The sequence below is a fragment of the Camelus ferus genome, chromosome 27, assembly GCF_009834535.1.
Source record: "Camelus ferus isolate YT-003-E chromosome 27, BCGSAC_Cfer_1.0, whole genome shotgun sequence".
In the NCBI taxonomy this organism is placed as follows: domain Eukaryota; kingdom Metazoa; phylum Chordata; class Mammalia; order Artiodactyla; family Camelidae; genus Camelus; species Camelus ferus.
In genome coordinates, this window is record NC_045722.1 from 22896605 (window position 1) to 22920603 (window position 23999).

Below are 23999 nucleotides of genomic sequence, written 5' to 3' on the forward strand. Positions count from 1 at the left end.
TATATATTTGAAAAATATAACTACCTTTAAATTAAATTTAGTTTTTTAAAATTAAAAGACGTAAAGAAAGTAAAAGACAAGTAGAAGAAATTTGCAATACTCGTAACTGATTGTGACTTTGTGTGATGAACTCCCACAGATCAGTAGAGAAAAGAATCCAAGACTCAGTGGAAAAATGGATGAAATGCTTCAGCAGGCATTTCACAGAAGTGGACTGTGTGTATTCAGTGAGCATGTGAAAAGATTCTCCGGTCAGCATGAAGATACAAAGTTAGACTAGAGAGATACCGTCTACACCTACTAGATTGGCCAAAATTAAGAAGTTTGCATGCACCCCAATGTTCACTGCAGCACTGTTTATAATAGCCAAGACGATGGAAACAACCTAAATGTCCGTCAACAGAGGACTCAATAAAGAAGAAGTGGTATTTAGACAGAATGGAATATTACTCAGCCATAAAAAAGAATGAAGCAATGCCCTTTGCAGCAACATGGACAGACCTAGAGATTATCATATTAAGTGAAGGTAAGTCAGAGAAAGAAGTATCACATGATATCACTTCTATGTGTAGTCTAAAAAAATGAGACAAATGAACTTATTTACAGAACAGAAACAGACTCACAGACATAGGAAAGAAACTTATGGTTACAAAAGGGAAAAGGGGAGGGATAAATTAGCAGTTTGAGATTAGCAGATATAAACTACTGTATATAAAACAGATAAACAACAAGGTCCTACTATATAGCATAGGGAACTATATTCAATATTTTGTAACAAACTATAATGGAAAAGAATATATATAGATGTATAGCTGAATTACTTTCTTGTGCATCTGAAACTGACACAACATTGTAAATCAACTAAACTTTAATAAAAACAAACAGACAAAAGTGCTAGGATTGTCCTAAGCAAACAAAAACAAGTTTGACAGTACCAATGTGCAGAGGATGTGGATCAGAACATTTCCCGGTGGAACCCAGGTTGGTGTTCCCAGTTTGGAATCCACTGGAATATAACTTGGCATTCTTTTATGTAGCTGAACATTCACATACTCTGTGACCCAGCAGTTCCACTTGTAAGCATGCACCTTACAGACAGTCTCACCCACATGCAGCAGGATAGTCAAATTTGTATAGTACGTGATGGCAAAAACTGGAAACAATGCAGATATTCATTGCAGGATTTCCTATTTCCTGAGTCCCCATTTACTGGTCTTACCTTTTTGTTTTATGTGTCCCTATCTGACATACCACATGGCTTCACTCATTCTTTGTCACCCTCTTCCCTTGCTCTGTGAGTGCCTGATCTGTGAGGGAGACACTGGGTGTCCCCCTTTTTCACTGCCAAACCCCCATGCCTAGAACAATGCCTGGTAAACAGTTGGCCCTCGGTAAATATTTGCTGATGAATGAACCAGGCTTCTCAGCAGCCACATGAGGTCAGAACATGTTAAATCATTGCCAGAAAAGTGCTGAGGGAAAGTCATCTACAGCCTAGGAATTCTGTCCCTACACATCAGACACGCAGGGTCTCAAAAGTTCTACCTGCTATGAATCCTTTCTCTGAGAGTTATTGGAGGATATGATCCATCCAAAAATTGGGGGAGAAAAATGAGAGAAAAGAAGACAGGATCAAGGAAGAATGGCTCCAGCCCAGGAGAGAGGCAGAGGAGGTCCATGATGATGGAAAGTCTCTGGACACCATGGTGTACCAGTCCCAGGGGATGGCCAGGTGAGAAGGGGCAGGGAATGGAGGGCCCTAAGAGGGCCACATCCAAGAAGACCCAAGTGGATGGACCACTTGATATACTCCAGCACAGTCAGAGGGGACTCTCAGGTCTGCAGAGGACTTGGAATGAATTTATGATAGATGTATAGAAGACAGGTGGAAAATGTGGCAGCGAGCCCCAGTGAAATATTGTAATGTGATTTTTTAAAGGCACTGCAATTATAGTACTCCTAGTGGCTCAGCTATGGACGATATTTACGTAGCCGTAATGATGTAGACCCAATGCTGTGCTTATCGGGATGTTAGAAATGGGAAAGAGGGAGGACGTGTGTGGGTCTGGCTGTGAAAATTTGGAAGTGAATACTAGAGGAAACTATTTTAATCGGCAGCCTCTCTAAGGAACAAGCTTTTCAAATCATGTCAAAAAAATCACTTAGATCTGAGAATATTAATTAAATATTCATATATTTATAAGCTTGTTCAAAAAATTTTACTCATAATGTTTATGATCTCAAATATTTATAAACTAATCTTTAAATAAATGGTATTTTCATACCATGGAATACCCTTCAGCCATTAAAATGTTGTAAACGAGTACTTACAGGGTGTGATATTGTGGTAGTGAGGGAGGATTCTTGACCACATTGTGATTCCATTTTTACTGAGATCTCTTGAAACAGAATCCACTAGAACTTAACCTGCATCAGAAGTTTCAGAGGCAGTGAGAGATACATGGTTTCATTTTCTTCGTTTATCTTCTCTGATTTTCCTGATTTCTTATATATTGAACTTGCATTGCTTTTGTTATAAAATAAAGGGGAAAAGTCAGAATGCTGTTCCTTAGGGCCGGGCCACCTCAGTGTGACTGCGGAGCTAGGCGGGTGGGGGTGAGAGGGGTGCCGGCCCTGAGGGGCTGAGCGTCTGCACGCTGAGAGCCTGCAGGGGACAGCACTTGGACAGCACCGGGGAACTCAGGCCCTGCTCAGCGAGGGACTGCCCGAAGATAACAGCTGTGCCCTCTGCCCCCGGCACCTGCTGCAGGAGGAGGGCAGGAGCATTGATAGGAGTGTGGGTCCTGGTCCCATAGCTCTTACTGAGGGGGCTGCATGTGCTGGGTGATGAGCTGCGCAGGGGACGGGGAGGCAGAGGGACGCACCGTGGGGGAGGGGCCTGGAGGAGGCAGGACACGTGGGCAGGGACCCTCTGAGCCTGAAGCTTTGGGACTTAGCTCAAGGAGGGAAGAGTGTTGGTAGGGGAGAGTGACTTGGTCAGATTGGCACTGAAGATGATTCTTCAACGTGGACAATAGGTTAGAGGTGCGGCCAGGAGTAGGGGCAGAAACCCCCTTGTGGGGCTGTCGCCAAAGGTCAGGTTGGAACCGAGCAGGTGGGCTCGTTGTCCCCTGTGAGATGCAAAGGCCGAATACCGAGGCAGCAGGCTTCTGCAGATAAAAGGCTTTATTGCTGGGCGGCCAAGCAAGGAGCCTGGGGGCGATGCTCAGCTCTGTCTCACCACTCTGAGAGCAGGACTGGGAGGGGGTCAGAATGATGGGTGGAGGAAAGGAGACGTCTCAAGAGTTCTCTGCATGGGCACGACTGTCCTTCGTGCATCTTAATGGGTTGTGTGTGCCAATTCACAGGGGTACTGTGTGTTCCGTGCGGTGGGTTTTCAGCCTGTGTCTAATGTTCACGCTGGGTCATCCTAGTCCCTCAATGCGCCTGCACAAGGCTCAGTCGACGAGACTGTCAGCACGTTGTTTCCCTATCTGTAATTTCTGCAGAATAAGCTTGGAGGTCTCGGTTCCTCATTTTGTCTCTACCTTATGGCCCTCGAGGGTGCCAGGTACAGGGTATGGTTTCAAGGTGAGAAGTGGTAGCGAGGCGAGGGGTGGAGGGAGGAGCTGGGGGCAGGGCCCAATGTGAGTTGGACTGTAGAATGAGCCTGGGGTGGCATTAAGAGTGAGGTGGGGTCAGGGAGGGTGGCGGGGTCACTCTGGATTTGTGACAGGCACACTTGTGTGAACAGGGGGCCTCTGACTGGGAGAGGATGTCCCAGTTGGCCTTGGGGGTATGATGGAGCAGTTGGCCATAAGGAATCAGACCCGCTCCATTGGTGCCACCAGGGCCTGCAAGGAAGAGAGGCTGGGAGGCGGGATTTAGATGCAAACTGCAGGAGGGCGCGAGCTGTCCCAGGACTGATGGTGTGTGGAGGGGAGGAGAGGGAGCAGGGAAGTTGGGGGAGGAGGAAGGGGCGGCTGCAGGGATCCGGTGCGGGCAGCCAAGGCAGGAGGCTATTCTGGAAAGACAGGAATGGGACCACGAGGGCTGACGGGACTCCCTGGACTTGGAGACCCAGAGGCCTCTGCTGAGAAGATGGGGGAGCTCTGGAGGCGGTGGACACAGGGACCCACTGCAGGAGGAGGGCTCTAGCAGTGGTGATGGAGGTGGCTGTTATGGGGTGCTGGCCCTGCTGCCTGCTCTTGGGGAGGTCACTGCGTGTGTGGCTACCGGTGTGGGGGCGTCCCTTCACTCCACCAGCACAGCACAGTTGTCCAGATCCCCTGCCTCTTGGTTGGGGGTGCGGGGCATGTCCTAGAAGTGTCTCAGCCATGAGTGGACATAGCCCATGAGTGAGGGGCAAGGACCTTGGTGGAATCCCAGTGTCTCAGGGAGAGTCCCTTCAGCTGGACAGTCATCAGTGGGGATGGTCCTCACACACCCACGGATGCTCAGCAGCAAAGAAGTGCTCCTCTCTTGGGAATCATGTCCTCCTGGCCCTTGCCTCCTCCCGGGACCTCACCAGGTTCCAGGACAGGAGATTCTTTTGGCACCCAGGTCTCTGTGTGTAGCTGGGTAGTTTGGGACGGCCAAGGCTGATGTGAGGGGCACCTGGGGACATCCAGCCCAGGAAGGGAGGAGGTCAGCCTGCGGGCCCAGCAGTGGCCAGATCTGGGCTGCAGAGGGCGCTCTGGGAGGCAACTGTGAATGTCCAGGATTCAGGGATCCTTCAGGGTCCAGTCCACTGGCTCCAGGGACAGGAATTCCAAGAAGGGAGCGTGCTTTGGGGTAGGATTAACTCAGAAGACTCAAGATTCAGGAGCACAGCGTCTGTCTCCAAGAATGGGATGGCCCCAGGATAAAACAGGCAAAGGCACCTTGAAAGAACAGTCCTAGATTTTGGAGTTTGCACCAATGGCATGTGGTTTGTAACATTAGGACAGTGGGCCTTTATTCATAGTTGTTTGGAAATGAAGGAGATTCATTCCTTCTACCAGACAGATTCACTTCCTATTGTAATTCCAGTGGATTTAAAAGTGCATGTGGCTCTGTGAATTCGCTTGCATAATTATACTCTGATAGCTTTTCATTACGCTTAATGCGATTTTAATGGAATTAATGTTCTGTATCAACAAATACATTGCTTTATTGTCATGCCAGGAGGAGGCTTCTGAAAGAAGAGACTCAAAATGATTTACAAATGGTTTGTATAATATTCTTTTCCAAACCAAGTGACATAACTGCCCACTTGGTGTTTTCTTCCCCACGCTGGACTGGAAGATGACAGGGATGGGAGGGTCCTGCCTACATTTGGGTGCTGGTTGGAATCCGTCTTTGAAATTTGCATTTACGTCTTGAATCCTTATCATTCTTCATGACAGAGGGGTGGCCCACGTAGAACTGCCCACGGGCACCCGTCCTGCACGTGTCTGGGGAGCCCAGGCCTTCCTGCTCCCCACACACATCGTATGGGTCGGTTTCAGACCCCCGTCACGGGGCTCAGATTCTGGTTTCCTGCCCACTCTTGACCCAGCTCTGCAGCCATAAGTCTGCAGAGTCCTTCGATGTCTGTCGCGAAGCAAAGGGCCCAACAGAGCAAGTCCTGGCCTCTGTCCCCCACCCCACCTCTCCCACCTGGGGAGGGAGATGTCTCCCACTTACCTGGTGTACCTTGCCCCTGAGAAAGAGAACCAGCTGTCGTTAGCTTGAGTTTCCATAAAGTGTTTTCTCCGTTCTGTGTAAAACACGGGAAGTAGAAAGGTGCAGGGAGGCCGTTAAAATCCTCCTCCCAGGAGACAGTCCCAGGTGTCCTGGATTCAGCGCTGATTTCTTTGTGTATTTGTATGTTGGCATTTGTGTTTATTTATTTAATAGAAGGGTGCCCCTGATCCCAACCATTTTGTAGCCTGCTTTTCTTTGCCTTCTTTCCTTTTTATATAGTGTGAACTTTTCCACCTGGCATTAAACAGTTTTCCATAATGAGATCAGGCAGCAGCTGGGAAGGACCTGATAAAGATAAGCTGTTCCCTCTTGCTGAACACCCGGGTTGTTTCCTACTTTCAAGATTATAAATAATGGTTTGATTACTATCTGGAATTCTTAGAAGAGGAATTACAGGTTCAAACTGTATGCATTGTTTAAAATAGTCAGGATGTAATCCATGCCTGATTGAAGGGTTTTTTTTTTAATTAAAGTAGTCATTTACAGTGTGTCAGTTTCTGCTGCACAGCACAATGTCGCAGTCATGCATATATATACACATATTCGTTTTCATATTCTTTTTCATTACAAGATATTGAATATACTTCCCTGTGCTATGCAGAAGAACTTTGTTTTTATCTATTTTTATATATAGTGCTGGATTGAAGATTGATGTTACAGAAACTTACACACTTGAAAGCAAGTGGCTTTCACCTCCTCCCTAATTCCAGTTTCCCATCATTTCTTGTGTTTTCTTCCAGAGAGACGCGTTTATGTATACACCACCATCCATGCACTCCTTTTTGTTTACACAAATGGGATTCACTCTCTGCACACGGGGCTGTGTTTTGTCTGTCAGTTATTTATCTTTGGACCATTCCACAGCAGCACAAACAGATCTACATCCCATTTCATAATGCATGTATTCATGTTATGTGTAAATATCAAAGCTTATGTAACTAGCCCTTTATTATTTCCCCCTGGTTACAGATCTTTGTGGTAAACAGCCTGTGCAAACGGCCTGGTGTATATCTGGCTATCCATCCACAGGCTAAATTCTCGTCATTGAGTATGAGTGTGCACATTTCCTAATTTGAGAGGTTTATGAAATTGCCCCCAAGGAAGGCTACAGCAGTTTATACCAACACTGATAATGTTCAAGAGGAACTTTTTCCCCTCCTTTGTCCTGGTCACCCACCACTGGGTTTTATCAAACTTCACCAACAAACATTGGCAGTCTGATAAAGATGTTTGTTGGCTTGCTTTAAAAAAATTAGAGTAGGTTTAAGCATCCCTTTATCTATTAATTGTCCATTAAAATGTGAACATCCTATCAGAATCCTTAGCCATTTTTACCTATTGAGTGGCTCCTTTTCCTTGTTAACGTGTATGAACTCTGTAAACTAAGACAACCAACCTTTTGTTTATTGTGTGTATTATAAATACACAAGTCAGCTGGGGGCCCCACTTTGGGCTGGAGGCTTCTGGTGGGGGTTAGGTCTGTGCCGTTTGTCCATTCTGAAATCTAGGCTGATGGGGCTGTGGCCACCTGGGCTGTGTCCTCTCTCGGCTGGAAGCAGTACACGATGCCTCTGGAGGCTTTGGGTTGGTGCGCCCCCACCTCCCATGGCCAGAGCAAGTCCCATGGCCAAGGCCAGTACTGGGTGAGGATGGTACTCCACCCACTCTGTCCAGAGGCCCCCACATCACACGTCACAAAGCCTTGTACTTCCAATATGGGGAGGCCCTGAGATTGAGAGGAGTAATTCCGTGTACCACATACAGGTGCTTTGAAGAACATAACATTTAACGTATTAATTCTTTCTAGCAGGGCTCCTAATTCTGTGTTGTGCCTCAGAAGTCTGACTCCTCTTCAGAAGATGTTTTTAAGATTCTGCCATACTCTTCTAGGATGTCTGTGTTTTGATTTATGTTTTCCTTCTTGGTTCCTCTGGCATTGATTTTGGTATAAAAAGTGAGGTAAAAATTAAGCTTTCTTTCTTTCCAAGTATCTAACCGTGGTCCCAACACTTTTTTTTTTTTTTATTATTGGATAGGTTTTCTTTTCCCCTTTTTATTATTTGAATGAAAATTGCATGAAATTTATATATCACTTAGTTCTTCTATTTAAAGAAGTGAACTTCTGGCCGTCTAATAATGAAGGATTTTATGTTTTCAGTTGGTGTTTAAGGTTTTCCTGATACTGCTCCTGCCCATTTCCTACTGGTCTGTTCTAAGACACTCTACCTTTGTGCTTGCCGTTATAAATGGAATCTTTACTTTTATCCTCTTTTCTAACCAGTCGTTTCCTGCCTGCCTGTGGAAAAGCCGTTTTCTCCTGTAGTTTACATGTTAATATTCCTAACTGTGTGTAAGTGAGGCTCGTAACTTCTTTGTCCTCTACTTTTCTCACCTGTGCAGGGGGGCACGGAAATCACACGTGCCTTTTAGGGTTGTCAGGATACAAAGAGGCAAAATATAAAACCTTAGAAAGTGTCTGGTATATAGTCAGTGCTCAATAAATGTAAGTAGTAACGTACTTTCTTCATATGTTGATTTTCTAACCAGATGATTTACCGAATCCTCTAATTTTTTTCAATCAATTCCTCTGGGTTGTCTGGTTAGAGAAGCGTATTGTTTTCAAGTAGCACTAATTTTGCTGCCTGTTTCCAATGCTCATAATTTTTCTTTCTTCCTTTTGTTTCATTTTATTAGCTATTTGCTTTAGTTTTCTACTGCTAGGTAACAAATTACCGCAAGCACAGAGGCTTCAAACAGCCCAGGTTGACGGTCTCACAGTTTCCATGGGTCAGGAGCCACGCATTTGAGTAGGGGCCCTGCTCAAGGTCCAGAGGCTGAAATCTGGGAGAGGCCTGATGCATCCTGATCAGGAGCCTTAAGGGAAAGATCTTCCCACACTCCTTCGGGTTGCTGGCCAGACTCATTCCTGTGGTTTTCTTGCAAGCTGTCAGCTGGTCGGGGACCTCCCACCGCATGGTTCTGCAAGGCCAGCAGTGGAATCTCCCTCCTGCTTCAAATCTTCCACTTCAAGAAGGGTCAAGACTTGATGAGGTCAGGCCCGCCCAGGAGAGCCTCCGTTTCAATTAACTCAGAGCAGATGGATTTGGGACCCAAGTACAGCCGCGGAATCCTTTCACCTTTGTTACATGGCGTAACCTCAGCACTGGACTGAAATCCATCAGACTCATAATCCCGCCCATACTCAGGGAAGGAGCGGGGCGGGGATGGATTTTGTGGGATGTGGACACTGCGGGGTGGGCACCTTGGGGACCGTCTCACTAGTCTGCATGCCACACCGGTCTTTCCAAATAATTTCAAATAGAAGTGGTGGTTGTGGGCCTCTTTATCTTGTCCTATTAAGTGGAGAATTATTTTCATGAAAAATGGAGAGTGAATTTCATCAAATGCCTTTTCTGCATCTACTGAGTTACCGTATTTTTCATTTTTGTCATATTAATGATGAACTTTATTACTATATTTCCTCTTACTGAACCATCTTTTAATTCCTGACATGAACCCCTGGCCTTGTTCTTTATTCTTCAGAATGTGCTGTTAAATTCTGTTTTCTTTCATTTCATTTAAAAATTATGTTCCTCTGTTTTTAAGTAAAATTGGTCTCTTTTCTATTCTTTTGATATTTTACAGGTTTGTAATTGTTATGCTGATCTTTGTAAAAAAGGAATTTGGAAAGTTTCCTGGATTTTTCCCTCTTTGCTCAGAAAGAAATTTAAATAGTGTGGGAAATCTCTGTGCTTTGAAGTTTGTGAAGAATTTGCCTGTGGCTGTTTGACCACTTTCCCTATTTCTTGGTATCAATAGGTACACTTAGTTTATTGATTGGGAGGGAATCAATTGTAGTAATTTATATTTTGCACACCACATTAGTAATTTATATTACTAGTATAAATTGATATACCAATACAGCACAATACAATAGTAATAAACTAATACAAACCAATATAAAATTGTACTAATACTTACAATTTATATTTTAGAAAACCATTTCTGATAACCTGGTTGCTGTAGATTGAATGTTTGGGTACCTCTAAAATTCACATATCAAATCCTAGTCACCAGTGGGGTGATATTTGGGAGGTGATTAGGTCATGAGGGTAGGGACCACATGAGTGGGGTTAGTGCTCTCTTTTACAGTAGAGACGCTAGGGAGCTCCCCAACACCTTCCATCCACCATGTGAGGACACGGAGAGAAGATGATGGTCCTTGAACCAGGAAGTGGATCTTCACCAGACACTGATCTTCCTGTGCCTTGGTCGTGGACAAAGGACATGGTCCTCGAGGCACTGCAGGTCTCCCAGGGCCACCACCTTATCCACAGACACATACACAGTGAACCAAGGCCCAGGCAGCAGGCAGCTGGAGCCTGGGCGCCAGGGAGCAGGTCAGAGCAGCTCAGTGGTGGCTGCAGCAGCCGGATGTCCTGAGCACGGACATCTACTTCATAGCGAGGTTGGCGGGGAGGGCTCACCTGAGATCTCCACCTGAGCCACAAGGTCCTTGGAGACCATGATGTTTCCACATCCTGGGTGCTTCTAGGTTACTGGCAGAAGGACAACTCTGTTGGGAAAAATTTCTCCATCTGGGGTACATGGAACCTCACTGATGAAGACCAAGCAATGTGTTCACCACAAAAGACTCCCAAGAATGTAGGTATTAAAGCAAGCAAATTGTAGCGAGTGAGACACGATGAAGGACAGACTCAGCTGCCTTCCGGTAACTATGCCCCTTGGGCTCTAGAGCGTCTGTATGTGAAATAGTCAGAAGTAATTCAGGACAGGATCGTAAAGACGGCATGCAACGAGAAATGTCCGAAACAAACAGCTGTATTGGGGGAAGGTAAGAGTAAGACTTCTAAATACAGAAAATATAACCATTGAAATTTTCTAAACAGATGCACATGTTCAACAGCTGATCAACATGGAACATTCATCATCTGAAAAATACACCTGAAGAAATTATTCAGCACAAAATACTGAAAAGCTGGGTATGGAAGACGTGAAAGAAGAACTGAGGGGCTTGGAGGGTGGAATGTGAAGGATCAGCCTGAGGCTATTGGAGTCCCCAACAGAGAGCATGTCAGAGAAATGATATTTGAAGAGATATTAGCTAAAAATTTCCAGAAATATGAAATGAAAAAAAAATACATTTACAGATTCAGAAGCACGGTGCATCTCAAAGAGGATAGATAAAGGCACACATAGACATACTGTGCAAAAACTTCAGCGCACAAAAGGCAAAGAGATGATCTTAAAAGTCTTTCAAGATTGAAAGCAGCATCGCCACTCAAGGAACAACAGTTTGAAGGACAGCCAATGTCTCGACGGCCACAGTGGAAGCTGGAAAGTAGAATGATATGTTCACGCTATTGAGAGAAGAAATGGTCAACCTAGAATAGTGTATCCAGGCAAACTATTTCTCAAGCTTGAGGTGAAGTAAGAAATTTACAGACGCACGAAACATGGGAGTTTGCCACTGAAATATCTGCACTAAAGGAACTTCCATATCAAGCGTTCCTTACTTTTGGCAGAGCAATTGACTGCAGTCTTTGGAGCCCTTCTCAGAATAAGATTTTAAAAGGCATGAAATAAAATTATTTATATAAAGTTGCAAGGGGAACTAGTTATTTTAAAATATTTTAAAATCAAAATATTTTTTTAAAGTGTCATAGGTGTGCTACTTTATTAATGTTTTAAATAACCAAATCCAGTGGTGGGTCTATCAACTACCCTGATTTCAGAGTAATCACCCTGGCAGGAGACTGCCTCTTACAGGGCAGAGCCAGGATGAGTGAGTTTGGTACCAAGCGCAGATGAGCTCCTTTGCATCAAGGAAATACACTGCAGTAGAACAGGCAGTGTGTGTCTCAACTCCGATTTTCTGTCAACTCATGAGTCATTTATAATATTTATAAGTGTTTTACGTTCACTTTTTTCTTTCTGGGGCACCTTTGTCATTGATTTATCAGTTTGCTGCTGACGAAGAGCGAATGGAAGCTCTAGAGTCATGGAGGAAGTTGTGGAGGAAGTCATTTGAGAAGGAGAGTGGCTTTCCTGGTGCAGGTTCTGAATTCGATGTACTGCTGTGCGGAGGGAGTTGGAACCACAGGCTGGACGTGAACAGCTGGGAGCAGGATGGGGAGTAGGGGATCGTTCTGAGAGGAGGAGGTGGACGCCATGGAGGGGATGCCTGTGAAGACGTGCGTGTTTCCCGGAAGGGAGCAGAGATGGACACGGAAGGCTGAGAGCTGGCATTCCTGAGCCTGGCCACGTGGCTCCGGGGGGACCCAGAGGACAAACGCCATGTAGAAAGAGAAGAAAACAGAGGTGGGGTCGAGTAGGAGGCTCAGCTAGTCCGTGAAACTGAAGGGAGAGTTTTGCCCACGTGGTGCAGGTCTGCAGTCTGAAAGGCTGTTGAAGTTGGGGGTCCGGAGACTTGTTTCATTCCAGGCAGCTCAAAATACCGTTGCTCTGTTATTGCCACAACAGTTCTTTCTCCGGACACGTTGTGAACACTGGCTTTTTAGTGGTCAGTTGGTACCACTGGAGCTATTGGGCGCGCCGGCCGTGTGTCTTGTGAAATGACTTAATTGGCTTGCAAGTCTGCATTCTAGAAAGACTTGCTTCTCTCCCCGAAATGTAGCATTTACCATTTGCCTTGGAACTGGATTTGAAGAGCTGAAGAAGATTCCCAGTTGGAGGCAGTGAAAGCGCTTTTCCATCGTGGAGACGAGATGTGAAGAGCCGATTTCTTCCGGGCGCCGGTGTCCGGGCAGCGGCACCAATCAAGCGGGAAGACCGTCTGCTCTCAAGATGCCATTCCCTTCCTCGGAATCTGTGAGCCCCGCTGATGCTGTCTGCTGCAGGAAGCGCTTTCTCATTTCTAATTTTATCTCTCGCCTCTCTGTAGGCGGAGTGGGGAAGTGGAGAAAGCACCAGTTGGCGTCCTTACGACTCACAGATGCTGGAAAGTTAAGCCTCCTCTCGGAGCAGTATCCTGCCTTCTCCGTTCTTCTCAGCTTTTCTTTCACAGCCACTTACTTGTGTGTTACTCTTCTCTGACCCTCCCTTCTTCATTTTCTTTGCAAACTGGGGACTTTGACTCACAATATTGGCAAATTAAATGGGACAAGGGTGTCTGGAGATGTGGTAATTTCACGGCCAACTAGACTCATGACCCTGTAGCTCCCAGGCGTGGTACAGAATTACTGAGATGGGAGAACCTGCAGTGTAATCCTGCCTAGTGGCTGGTGTTGAGCAAATGATAGTCCAAGCTAAGACCTGATCGTTTCAGAGCAGGGATAGGTTCCACTTCCCTGGTTGCCACGGGGACTGGAGCCAGGTGTCCTCAGGGACTCCAGGCACTGCGGCATCTGGTCTTTGAAAGCCTCCTGCAGTCCACTCTAACGTGGCCCTCCCTTGTTAGAGCTGGTGCTGGTGTTTCTGTACTGGGGACAGAGAAGTCTGCTCTTCCTGGGAGCAGACATGGAGAGAGGGGATATTTGGGAACAGTGTTCCAGCACCCTCCTCTGGATGTGTCAGTGTATGAGGAAGCTCGGGCTGCAGAGACAAAATGTCAGAGGCTGGGCAGCTTAAACAGAAATTTACTTTCTCACTGTTCTGGAGGCTGGAAGTCTGAGCTCAGGCTGCTGGCATGGTCAGATCTGGTGAGGGCCCTCTCCCTGGCTTGTAGACTGCTGACTTCTCTATGTCCTCCATGGCCTTTCCACGCTGTGTGCATATGGAGCGAGAGATCTCTTCCTATAAGGCCACCATCCCACCATGAGGGCCCCACCTTCACAACCTGTTCTAACCCTAAGCACCTCCTAGAGGTCCCATCTCCAAATGCCACCACACTGAGGGTTAGGGCTTCAGCATATGGATGTAAGGGGTGGGGGGAGACACAGACATTCAATCCATAACAATTCAGTTTCTGTTGCTGACAGCAAATTACCAGAAACTCTGCAGCTCAACACAACACCTGTGTATGACCTCCCAGATTTCTTGGGTCCAGAGTCTGGACGCAGCTTAGCAGGGTCAACTGGCCAGGGTCCCATGAGGCTGCAGTCAGGGTGTTGCCAGGGCAGCCAGCACTTCAAGATGCTGTCTCTGGGGAGGATCACTGGATAGCGCATCATGTCACACGCCAGGGGGAGGCCTTATCCAAGGTCATGGTATAATCTTGGAATCTGCGTGCCTCACTCACTGAGTTGGATGGTTTTAGTTTTTGCCTCCGTAGAGGGGAATTGGATCCGTTCCCAATTATAATCACTAGTGATATTTAGAAATGTAAATTATCTTCAAGAAGCAAATTGTCCATGTTTGTTGTAAGTAAAATTACTTGAGGGGATTTGTCGGATGATAACTTTATAATGAAGACGGGGAAAAGTCAAGAATTTTTACTGCAGCCAAAGATAAGTGCTATTCATTTCCTCTATGGTTATAAACTCCTGCTCTTTGGAGGTTCAACAAAATCCTTGTTATAAGCAGCTTGGTCATTAGAGAGATCTGATAGTTTTAGAAACGTCAGCTGAGAAGATAAAGGGGTTCCATCTGAGCATTTTAGAAAAGCCTTGGGGTTCTGGGGTAGTTTAAGGATTCAGTGGGACCCCACAGACTCTCGAATTCGTAAGCTCTTCCTGGACGAGGGGCCATTGGGCCATGTCTCGACGGACAGGTGAAATTGCATATGGCAGAGACAGGAGGTGGGGGTGGGGCCTGAGTGTATGTTTTCTGGGAGATAGTCCTCATCCTCCATCCAGGCTTAGTCTGAGCGAGGCTGGTGTTGGTGTGAAAGGAGATGGGCGGTCACTCCTGAAAGTCAGTCCTGGGGACATGGCAGGGTCAGAGCCGGGGCCCCCAGAACTTGGCCATCAGTCTGAAGGAAAAGAAAGGGTGGGGACTGAGGCAGGGGGCCCGGAGGGTTGGGGTGACGGGAGGGAAGACAGCCTGCAGGGTTTCCATGCCAGCGCTTGTGTTTGAGAAACGCAGTGGCTTTGGTGCAGGCACTCAAGGTGCCCAGAGTGGACAGTACTCGAGTGGAGGTGGACATCGGAGACGAAATGGGTGTGGGTCTGGTCGGTGGCACCAGGGAAGTGAGGTTCACCTGGTGGAGGTGTCCAGTGTGGCTTCGGGGGAGGGGCAGAGGTGGGGAGGAGCTGAGCGCAGGTAGAGGTGATTCCAGGCGGGTGAATCTAGAGCGTGCAGGTGGGGATGGGAGTGGGAGGGAAACACGAGGAGAGATGCTGAGAAGCAGAGCTAGCTCAGCTCCACGCCTGACGGCCCCCTGAACTGTGCCCCGAGCTCAGATGAGGACTTGGGATTGGCAGAAACTTCTGACTCACCAAAAGAAGGCTTGGGGGTGGAGAAATGAGATCAGGGTTTGAGATGTGGAGCGTGAGGTGACGGTGAGAGCCCTAGCACCCTGTCCTCATGAGAAAGGGCAGTTTCATCCGACTGGAAAATGATGCGAGGGAGGTCATGTATCCAGACAGGAGGAAGAATTCATCACCGGAAAGGGTGTTCTGACAGATCGAGTGTTGGATTTGGAAGGGCGCAGGAGGGGAGAGGAAGGTTGGAGAGGCACTGTGGAATGAGAGTGATGCAGACGTGGCCTCGGAGAATGTGGGAGAATGTAGGCAAGGGTTTCTGTAAATAATACTTGTCAGCACTGGCTGTGTTTGGAAGATGCACGTGCACTGAAGAGAGGATGGTAGGTTTGGGATCAGAGCACTGATTAGCTCTTGTTCATTTTTATTTGTTAATTTGTGTGTGTGAATAAGGTTTAGAGTCTTTCACATAAAACTTCTGTTCCGGATGTTTTTGGAAATCTCTGAGGCCAGCATGGCACTGGGTGTGGTAGCAGATGATGGTCTAAGACTTGATCCCACTGGGGTCTGTCACCAAGGGGACCTTCAGTAGCATGCTCGCCTCTGGGTCCAGGGTCAGTCCTTTGGGAATCCCAGGGGATATGCAGCCCAGCCCCTCCAGCCCACAGTGGGAATTTGGGGTGATGTATCATTGCAGGAGACCTCGTATGGAAACACCAGGACCTTACTTACAGGGCGCCTCTGGGAATATTGCCTTGTTGAAGGGGAAGCTGCAGCCGCCACCTCCTCACTGTGTGGTGGGATACTGGGGGTGAGGGAGAGGGGACAGGAGGAGGGGTCCCACTGTGGAGGGCAGAGGTAACAGAGGGAGTCTGGGTGGAGGAAGTCACGAGTGCAGGTGCATCTGCGGACATCTCGAGGTGGACAGTGAGGGACAGCCTTCAGGGGAGAGCTCTGGGCTGGGGAGGAACCTGCAGGAGGCATTAGCAGATGCTGTTGGAGGAGCCTGAATGGTAGATGGGTCTCCAAGGAAGCTGTGGGGAGAGGAGGGAAGGCCTGACAGACCAGAGAGGAGGGGAACCCAGAGAAGCGAGGACCTAAAGGGGCGACACGGAGCCTAGTGAAGAGGGCACCTCGGCTGGAGGATGGGGGCAGCCCCCAGTCATGATGACCCTGATGGCCCTTGTCTGTAGTACTTGGTGAGCCTTGGGTGACCTTGGTAGAAGAGTGTCTGCAGGGGAGTGGGGGCCAAAGCCAGACTGCGGTGGGTGGGGAGCGGTAGTGTCTCCAGGGTCTGTTGGCCCTGGCTGGACGCCGGGAGCCCGGGAGTGTGGGCATCAGCCAGTGTGGGTCTCACGTGCCCTTGGGAGGTGGCCCAGCCCCAGAGAAAGGAGGGCCGGGAGCCCAGCATGTTTCTCCTGAGAGTCAGAAGACCCAGGGCACTGGGGGAACCGGGCAGAGGGATGACTGCTGGGGAGTCCTGGGGGAACCCCCTTGGGGACCTGGGGGCCTGGGAGAGGGGCGGGCAGCTCAGAGCCTCCTCGGTGGGTTGGGGGCCACGCCAAGAGTGAGGGGCAGGCCCTTGCAGGGGCTGGAGGACCCCAGGGGGTGGGAAGACAGAGGGAGACTGTGGGCCTGCCGTGCCTGGAGCCCACACAGAGAAGGCTGGTGGTGGGTGACATGTGAGTGGGACAGCACCGCCTTTCCGCAGAGTAGTGTGTCCAGTCCTCTCTGTGATGTTTAAATCACACAGCTAAGTATCTCAGAAGACCCGAGGGAGGAGAAGAAAGCTGGTGGAGGCTCTTTCAGAAAGAGCATTTGCTCTCAGCTGCTGCACGCAGAGCTGGTCACCTTCGGTGGCCCCGCATGGTGGCTGCAGGCTATGAATGTGCCATCCTCGGAGGTTCCTTACCTTCCTGCTCTCTCTGTCCCCCAGGTGCTGCTGTCTGGACTCATCGGCGTCGTCTCCTGGAAAAGGCCCCTTTCCCTCGTGGTAAGTCGCACCCAGGTGTCTGCGGTGGCCTTGGAGCAGGGCTGTCTACCTGCGGAGGTGTGAGCGCTGGCAAGGCGATGCCCAAGAGCAGTCCAGCTTCTTTGCAGACAGCGGGAGCCCTAGCACCCTGTCCTCATGACCTCCCAGTGCAGAGGCGCGTAAGTAGTGACCGCCGCGCCTCGCGCTGGCCCCCGGGAGAGCATCGCGCTGTTGGCCGCAGGTGCTCACGAGCGCCCTTTTTGTTCGTTCTGTGCTGTGCCGCCTTAGAGGACACGCCCCCCAGCAAAGATATCACAGTAAAAGCAGAGGCAAGTGATTTCTCTAGACCGGTAATCATGTCCGGGCACCTACATGTGCTTATGCGTGATACACGGACAGAATGTGTCTTATCTGAATTCCAGAAATGCTGGCTTTTTTGTGTGTTTAGGAGACTGTGAAGCTCAGTGCGGTATTTCTGTTTATCTGGAGAGACTGTATTTGAATGGAAGGCTGAAGAAAGGGGACCTGTAGCCCTTTCTCCCGGAGCTGGGGCATGGTGCTGGGGAGGGCAGGTGGAAAGACGGTGATGGTTTTTCCATCTGAGAGGCACCCCAGGCGAATTTGCGTCTATTGATTCATGTGTATGTTCTCCTCGGTGCGTGCATTAATGTATTTATGTCTCTGTGTCAGGACTAGAGGAAGAGGTTTTCCGGGATTTGATGGATAATGAAAAAGACGGCGTGACTCCTTCCCTCTTTTGTAGTAATCAATTATTTAAAATCTCTTCTTTAAGTGATGGGACTTTGGAGATAAGGACATGTACTAAATATTAATGGAAATAGAAAAAAACCCCACAAACCTATCTGTTGTAAACACCTCCTCCTTCACTAGAGTAACTGTGACATCCTGAAGAGGTGTCGGGAAGGAGGAGGGATTTAATTCAGTGGGCCTCCTCTTCTACTATATCTTGAGAAATTTCCTTAAAATTTTTTTATACTGAAATTTTCAAATAGGCACAAAAGTAGAGAGACTAGTATAATGGACCCCCATGTGCCCACATCCGTCATCAGCAGTGTCAACATTCCAGTCTTGTGTCACCCAAGCCTCTTGCTGGATTATTTACAAGTAAATTGCAGCTCATGTACCGAGAAGAGGGAGGTGGCGGCAGGCATGTGGGCCATGGGGCCCGACACTGGCTGCGCTGTGGAGTGGCTTGGGTCATGGAGACAGCCTGCTCTGCCCCTCCTCCTCGGCCCCCCAGTGCAGACACCTCCTTTGGGTGGGTGTGTGGGACGAGAGGGATGGTGCACATCTCCTGGCCCCCCTTCTCGGTGCGCTGGCCCTGGCCCTGGGATGCAGGTTCTCACGGGACCCGTCATCTTACCGCAAAGGATGTGTGTGCTCACCACTGCTGAGGAGTGGGGCCTTCTTGGGGAGGGGGCTCAGGTGTGTCCTGGGGGGCACTAGAGCAGTAGGTGGGATCTCAGGCCTCGCCCGAGGAGAGTGGCACCAGCTGGAGCCACTGCGGCAGAGCTTCTGAGCGCCCAGGTGCCAGCTCGCTGCTCTCCAGGGTGCGGTCCCACTGACTTGTTACCTCCCACACTCCGGGAGGAAGAGAGAGGGCTCCGCCAGCTTGACTGACTGCTCCTCTGACTTAGGGGGCGAGGGCCTTGCTCAGGGTCACACCAGCTGCTGTGACAAACTCCAGACTTCATGTCTTAACACAGCGCATACAGAGTTTTTGTTTTCTTTGGATAAATACCCAGAAGTGGGATTGCTGGGTCATATGGTAAGTCTATTTCTAGTTTTTTGTGGAACCTCCATACTGTTGTCCAGAGTGGCTGCACCAATTCACAGTCTCACCAACAGTGTATGAGGGGTCCCTTTTCTCCACATTCTCACCAACATTTGCTATTTCTTGCCTTTTTGGTAATAGCCAGTCCAACAGGTGTGAGTTGATACCTCATTGTGGGTTTGATATATGTTTCTCTATGAATCATTCTTTTAAACCAAGCTCCAATGTTAGCCTTTACTCTAATGATTTGTTTCCATTTTCCTGGAGTGTGGGGTGTAAGACTGAAGAAGCCCCTGTGATTATTCTGGTTCATTTCCTGTGGGCCACAGTGTCCACTCCATAATGACCACGAGGGTGAGTTGCTCTCTGTGAAGGGAGTGGTTGCCCCTCGAGGTGGATGGAAGAGGCGGTGTTGGGCCGCCACCCCAGGGCCCCCTCGGCCATGCCTGACACCCTGCAGGGGTTGGCTGGTGAGGACAGGAGTGAGGGGCCCATGCCGATGGCGGGGTGGTGAGTGCTGCGGTGGGTCTGTCTGCAGTATCTTCCCTCCCATGGGCTGGCGAGGGTGGGCTGGGCATGGCCTCTGCTGCGTCTCCTTCCCCTTCCTCCCTTGGAGCCCATCAGACAGACGGAGTGAGATGAGGCGGGTGTGAGCCTCTGGTCCAGAGTCACTGCCAGGCTGCAGGGGGGCTTCTGGTAGGAAGGAGGAGGAGAGTGGGCAGCAGGCTGGCTGGCGGGGCAAGGATGGAGACTGCCCTTTGCAGGTTGCTGTGATGTGAGGGGGACCGGGAGGGGCAGGGGGATGCTGTGACTTTCCAGCCATAGTATTTGCTGAGAAAACTCGCAGTGGCTGTGCTGGTAGAGAAGATAGAAGTTCAGTGACTTTTATTCCATGTTCGTTTTTCACATGTGCTCAGTGTCGCCTGTGATTGAGATAATTGTCTTCCTTGCATTGAACTATAAAAGGCCCTCCATTATGCTCCATGGCAATTAAGATTCAGATTATATAGCTCTGATTAGGGAATTTTGGGAAATGATTCGGTGACACATCTTGTGATTGCTTATGTATCAATAATGGAAACAGTCTCGCACGTGATCACAAGTCGTACAGTAAGTAGCCCCCCGCCACGTCCATCGTCCCACTGCACATGGTTTGAGTTACTCATAGTCAACTGCAGTCCGAAGATATGAAATGGAAAATTCTAGAAATAAACAACTCGTAAGTTTTCGATTTTGTGCTGTTCTGAGTAGTACAGTGAACTCTGTTGCCTTTCCTCTCCGACCCCCTGGGATGTGAATCATCCTTTTTTGTCCAGCGTATCCCACCCATTGGTCACCCAGCAGCCCTCTCGGTAATCAGATCGACTGTCGCAGTACCTCGGTGCTGTGTTCAAGTGACCCTTACTTTATTAAATAATGGCCCCAAAGCGCAAGAATAGTGATGCTGGCAGTTCAGATAATGCCACAGAGAAGCCAGAAAGTACTTCCTTTATTTATTTTTAAAAAAATGTTTTTTGTTTTTTCTTCTTGGGGGGGTCGGGGATTCGGTATTTATTTATTTATTTAATAGAGGTACTGGGGATTGAACCCAAGACCTCGTGCATCCTAAGCACGTGCTCTACCACTAAGCTATATGCTCCCCTCAATAAAATGCTTCCTTTAAGTGAAAAGGTAAAAGTGCGAGGAATAATACAGAAAGAAAAAAATCGTGTGCTGAGAGGTTGCTGAGGTCTCTGGTGAGAAGAAATCTTCTGTCCATGAAATTGTGAAGAAGGAAAAAGAAATTTATGCTAGTTTTCCGGTCGTACCTCAGACTGCAGAAAGTATGGCCAGTTCGCAATGAGTGCTTGGTTAAGATGGGAAAGGCCTTAAATTTGCACAGTAAGATATTTGAGACAGAGAGAGAGAGAGAGAGAGACCATGTTCACACAAATTTTGTTACAGTATATTGTTACAATTGTTCTATTTTATTATTAGTTATTATTGTTAATCTCTTACTGTGCCTCAGTTATAAATTAAGCTTTATCATAGCTACATATGTACAGGGAAAAATAGTATATAAGGGTTTGGTACCCTCTGCAATTTCACACATCCACTGGGGGTCTTGGAATGTATTCCCTGCAGATAAGGGGGGACTACTGTATACTTAAAAAATCTTGAGTGGATAATAGTACTGAGCTGGCCACTAGATTATTTGTAAGAACTAGTACTGTTAAGAGACTAATAACCATGGGGTTAAAAACATTTTTAGATTTTATTTTTATAAATAACAAATTGCGGTTTATTTTGGTACAGTTTTTTAAAAAAGCAAAAAAGTAGACATTTTGAAAAGTACTGATCTGTAGGAAGATGAGTGTTGTACAGATCTGGTGATGTGTTCAGTACCGTTTGCATTTTGTGTTAGTGTTGGAGGAGTCTGGCTTTTTGGTTTACTTTTCTTGCTAAATGTTAGCAACCCCAATAGGAATGTATGTCAGTTAGGGTTCAGTCAGAGTGGCAGAAGCCCTAGGAGCCAATACCTGGGGGTCAGACCCTTCCGACCCCTGGTCTGGCCCCACTGACCAGCACACTGGCCACACCCACCTGGTCTTTGGTGATTAAGGGGCACCACTTGGCCCCTGCCATGCTGGGATCCCATAGTCCTCACTGCATTTGGGGAATGCAGTTTGGTGGTTGCCCAGGCAGACCCACTGCAGTTTCCGACCTACAGAGAAGAGTGGCCACAGAGCTTGTCAAGGATGCTGGGCTCCCCTTACAGATATATCCTCACAGCATGGCAAAGGGTGGTTCTCTGGATCCTCTGGGATGGGTGAGCAGGTCTTCCAAGATGAGAGCACCCTGTCATTCTAGCCTCCTCAAGCCTGCAGGCCCCCTCCCCTGAGATACACCTGGAAAGTCTGGCATTTCAGCTTCACTGACTGCAGCCCACCTTGGGCTTCCTCTTCCAGCCAACTAAACAAACGTGAGAGTCACTCCTCACTTCTCCAGCTAAAAGGTTGAAGGCCAGAATCTCTGCTTAGGGGGCCCAGATCAGTGACTCTGGTCCAATTCAACTGTATGTTCCTTCCACTTTGACCCTCCAGAGTCAGTGGTCAGTTCTTAGAGTGCCAGATCCAACCATGAGAAAGGTCTCCAGGCCACAGGTAGAGGAATCTGGGCAGAGCCTGGCACACTTGTGGAGTTAAGGAGAGCAAGCTGAGGGGCTGGGGACTTCAAGGTGGCTGGAGTGTTCAGGACAGTGTGTGGGAGGAGAGGCGTACAGAGGCAGGAAGCCCTGGGTATCTGCAGAGGGGGCCTTACCGGTATTCCGCCCATTGGTCCCAAGGCCAGGAAGGAACCTACAAGAGGGCTAGAGAGAGCAGTGCCAGGCATGAAGCCAGGCTTTCCCACCTGTTTTCCTGGATGGAAAACCTCATGAATCATTGGAAAAGCTGGTCAAATACTCAGTAGAATCTTGCCTCAGTCATGGGGTGTCATAAACTCCAGACTACATGTTGCTACAGGCCTGCCTGCCAGGTCTTAAAAACTGGATCCAAATGTCAAACAATCTCCAATAATTTGTACGTTTCCCAGAGCACAGTTCAAGAATGTTCATAGGAATACAGAAATATCCACCCAGAATCTTTTAAAAAAAGGACACAAATGAACCTATGTACAAAACAGAAACAGACTCACAGACATAGGGAATAAACTTATGGTTACCAGGGGGGAAACAGGGTGGGAAGGGGTAAATGGGAAATTTGAAATTTGCACCTCTTAGGGAGTGATGGAAATGTTAGGTATCTTGATTGTGCTGGTAGTTTCATGGGTGTGTACATCTGTCAAAATTCATCAAATTGTACATTGTAAATATGTGTTTACTGTACAGAAATTACACCACAATAAAGGTGTTAAAAAAATATCCACCCAGCAAGACAACATGCAAGTGTCTGGCATCCAATCAAATTACTAGGCTTGCAAAGAAACAGGAAAACATAACCCGACATGACGAGAAAAATAAGCAAATTGAAACTGATACAGAACTGACTCAGACGTTAGAAATAGCTGACAAGGCCATTAAAACGGTTGTTACAACTGTATTACAGATGTTAAAAAGTAGAGACAGGAAGGTCTAAAAGAGATCAGTTGAGCTTCTAGTGAACTCCATTTAAGAGAGAAAAAATTCATTGGACAAAATTAATGACAGATTAGAGATAAGAAAGGATTAGTGAACTCAAGATACTGCACCAGAAATTATCCAAAATGTAGAACACAGAGAAAACAGAACTTTGTGAAAATGGAAAGATCATTAGTGAGCTGTGTGGGAAAATTTCAACAAGCCTGGTGTCTGTGGGATGGGTACCTAAAGGAGTGGGGATGGACAGAAAAAAACAATTTGAGAAAATAATACACAAGTGTTTTTTCAAAACTGGGTAAAAACTGTAAACCTGCAGACCCAAGAAACTCAATGTGCACAAAGAACAGGAAATATGAAGGAAAACAAACCAAGGTATTGTGGGGTTTATAACATACATATAGGTAAATTGTATGAAAAAATGGTATAGAGGCAAGAGGAGGGGGGATAGAGTGTAAGGTTCTCCAACTCTATGTGGTGAACAGGGGTAAGGTGAAGATGTCTGCCATAAACCCTGAAGCAACCACCAACATTTAAAAAAACTTTTAAAAAGAATTGGCTCATAAACTAACAAAAGAAATAAAATGTAGTCATAAAAACTACCCAGTTCTTCCAAAAGAAGGCAGAAAATAAAGGAAAGGAGGCACAAAGAATAGATGAAACAGCAAGGAGACAAGTAACAAGATTTCACAGCCCATTTGAATTTCTCCTGCACAGTGTGTGTTTATTTATCTTTCGTCTATTTTGCTGTAAGGCTGTGTTTCATTGTGGGATTTCTTAATATAGTGATTATTTTTCACTTTAAGTGGCTAATATTTGATCCTAGTCTGTGGTTTGTCTTTGTCTTTTAATTTTTAATGAAGTGCCTTTTTAAAAAATACAGAATCACATTAGCTTTTTATCTTGCAAAATCTGTTGGCTTTTCTTCTTATGTGGTTTCTAGGGTTTCTTTCTTATTTTAAAAGATCTCTCTTGCCCCACAATTCTGCAGCTGTGTATTTCTAAAACATTTATAGCTTAACTTTTTATGTTTAGGTAATTGATCCC

General features: G+C 47.4%; 1 protein-coding gene across 9 annotated transcripts in view; it reads left to right on the top strand.

Annotated features, from left to right (window-relative positions):
• Window positions 1–23999, top strand: part of FAM189A1 (family with sequence similarity 189 member A1) — a 274527-nt gene that overhangs the window by 93454 nt on the left and 157074 nt on the right. For 8 of the 9 annotated variants that reach the window (XR_004315687.1, XR_004315689.1, XR_004315691.1 and 5 more), the window contains exon 2: window positions 17008–17064. The exons of the other annotated variant lie outside the window; for it this stretch is intronic. Coding sequence is in view for 1 of the 8 variants with exons in the window: in XM_032469210.1 (XP_032325101.1) it covers window positions 17008–17064 (57 nt within the window). In the remaining 7 variants the exon portion in view is untranslated. The remainder of the gene's footprint in view (window positions 1–17007; window positions 17065–23999) is intronic. 9 annotated transcript variants of the gene reach the window in all.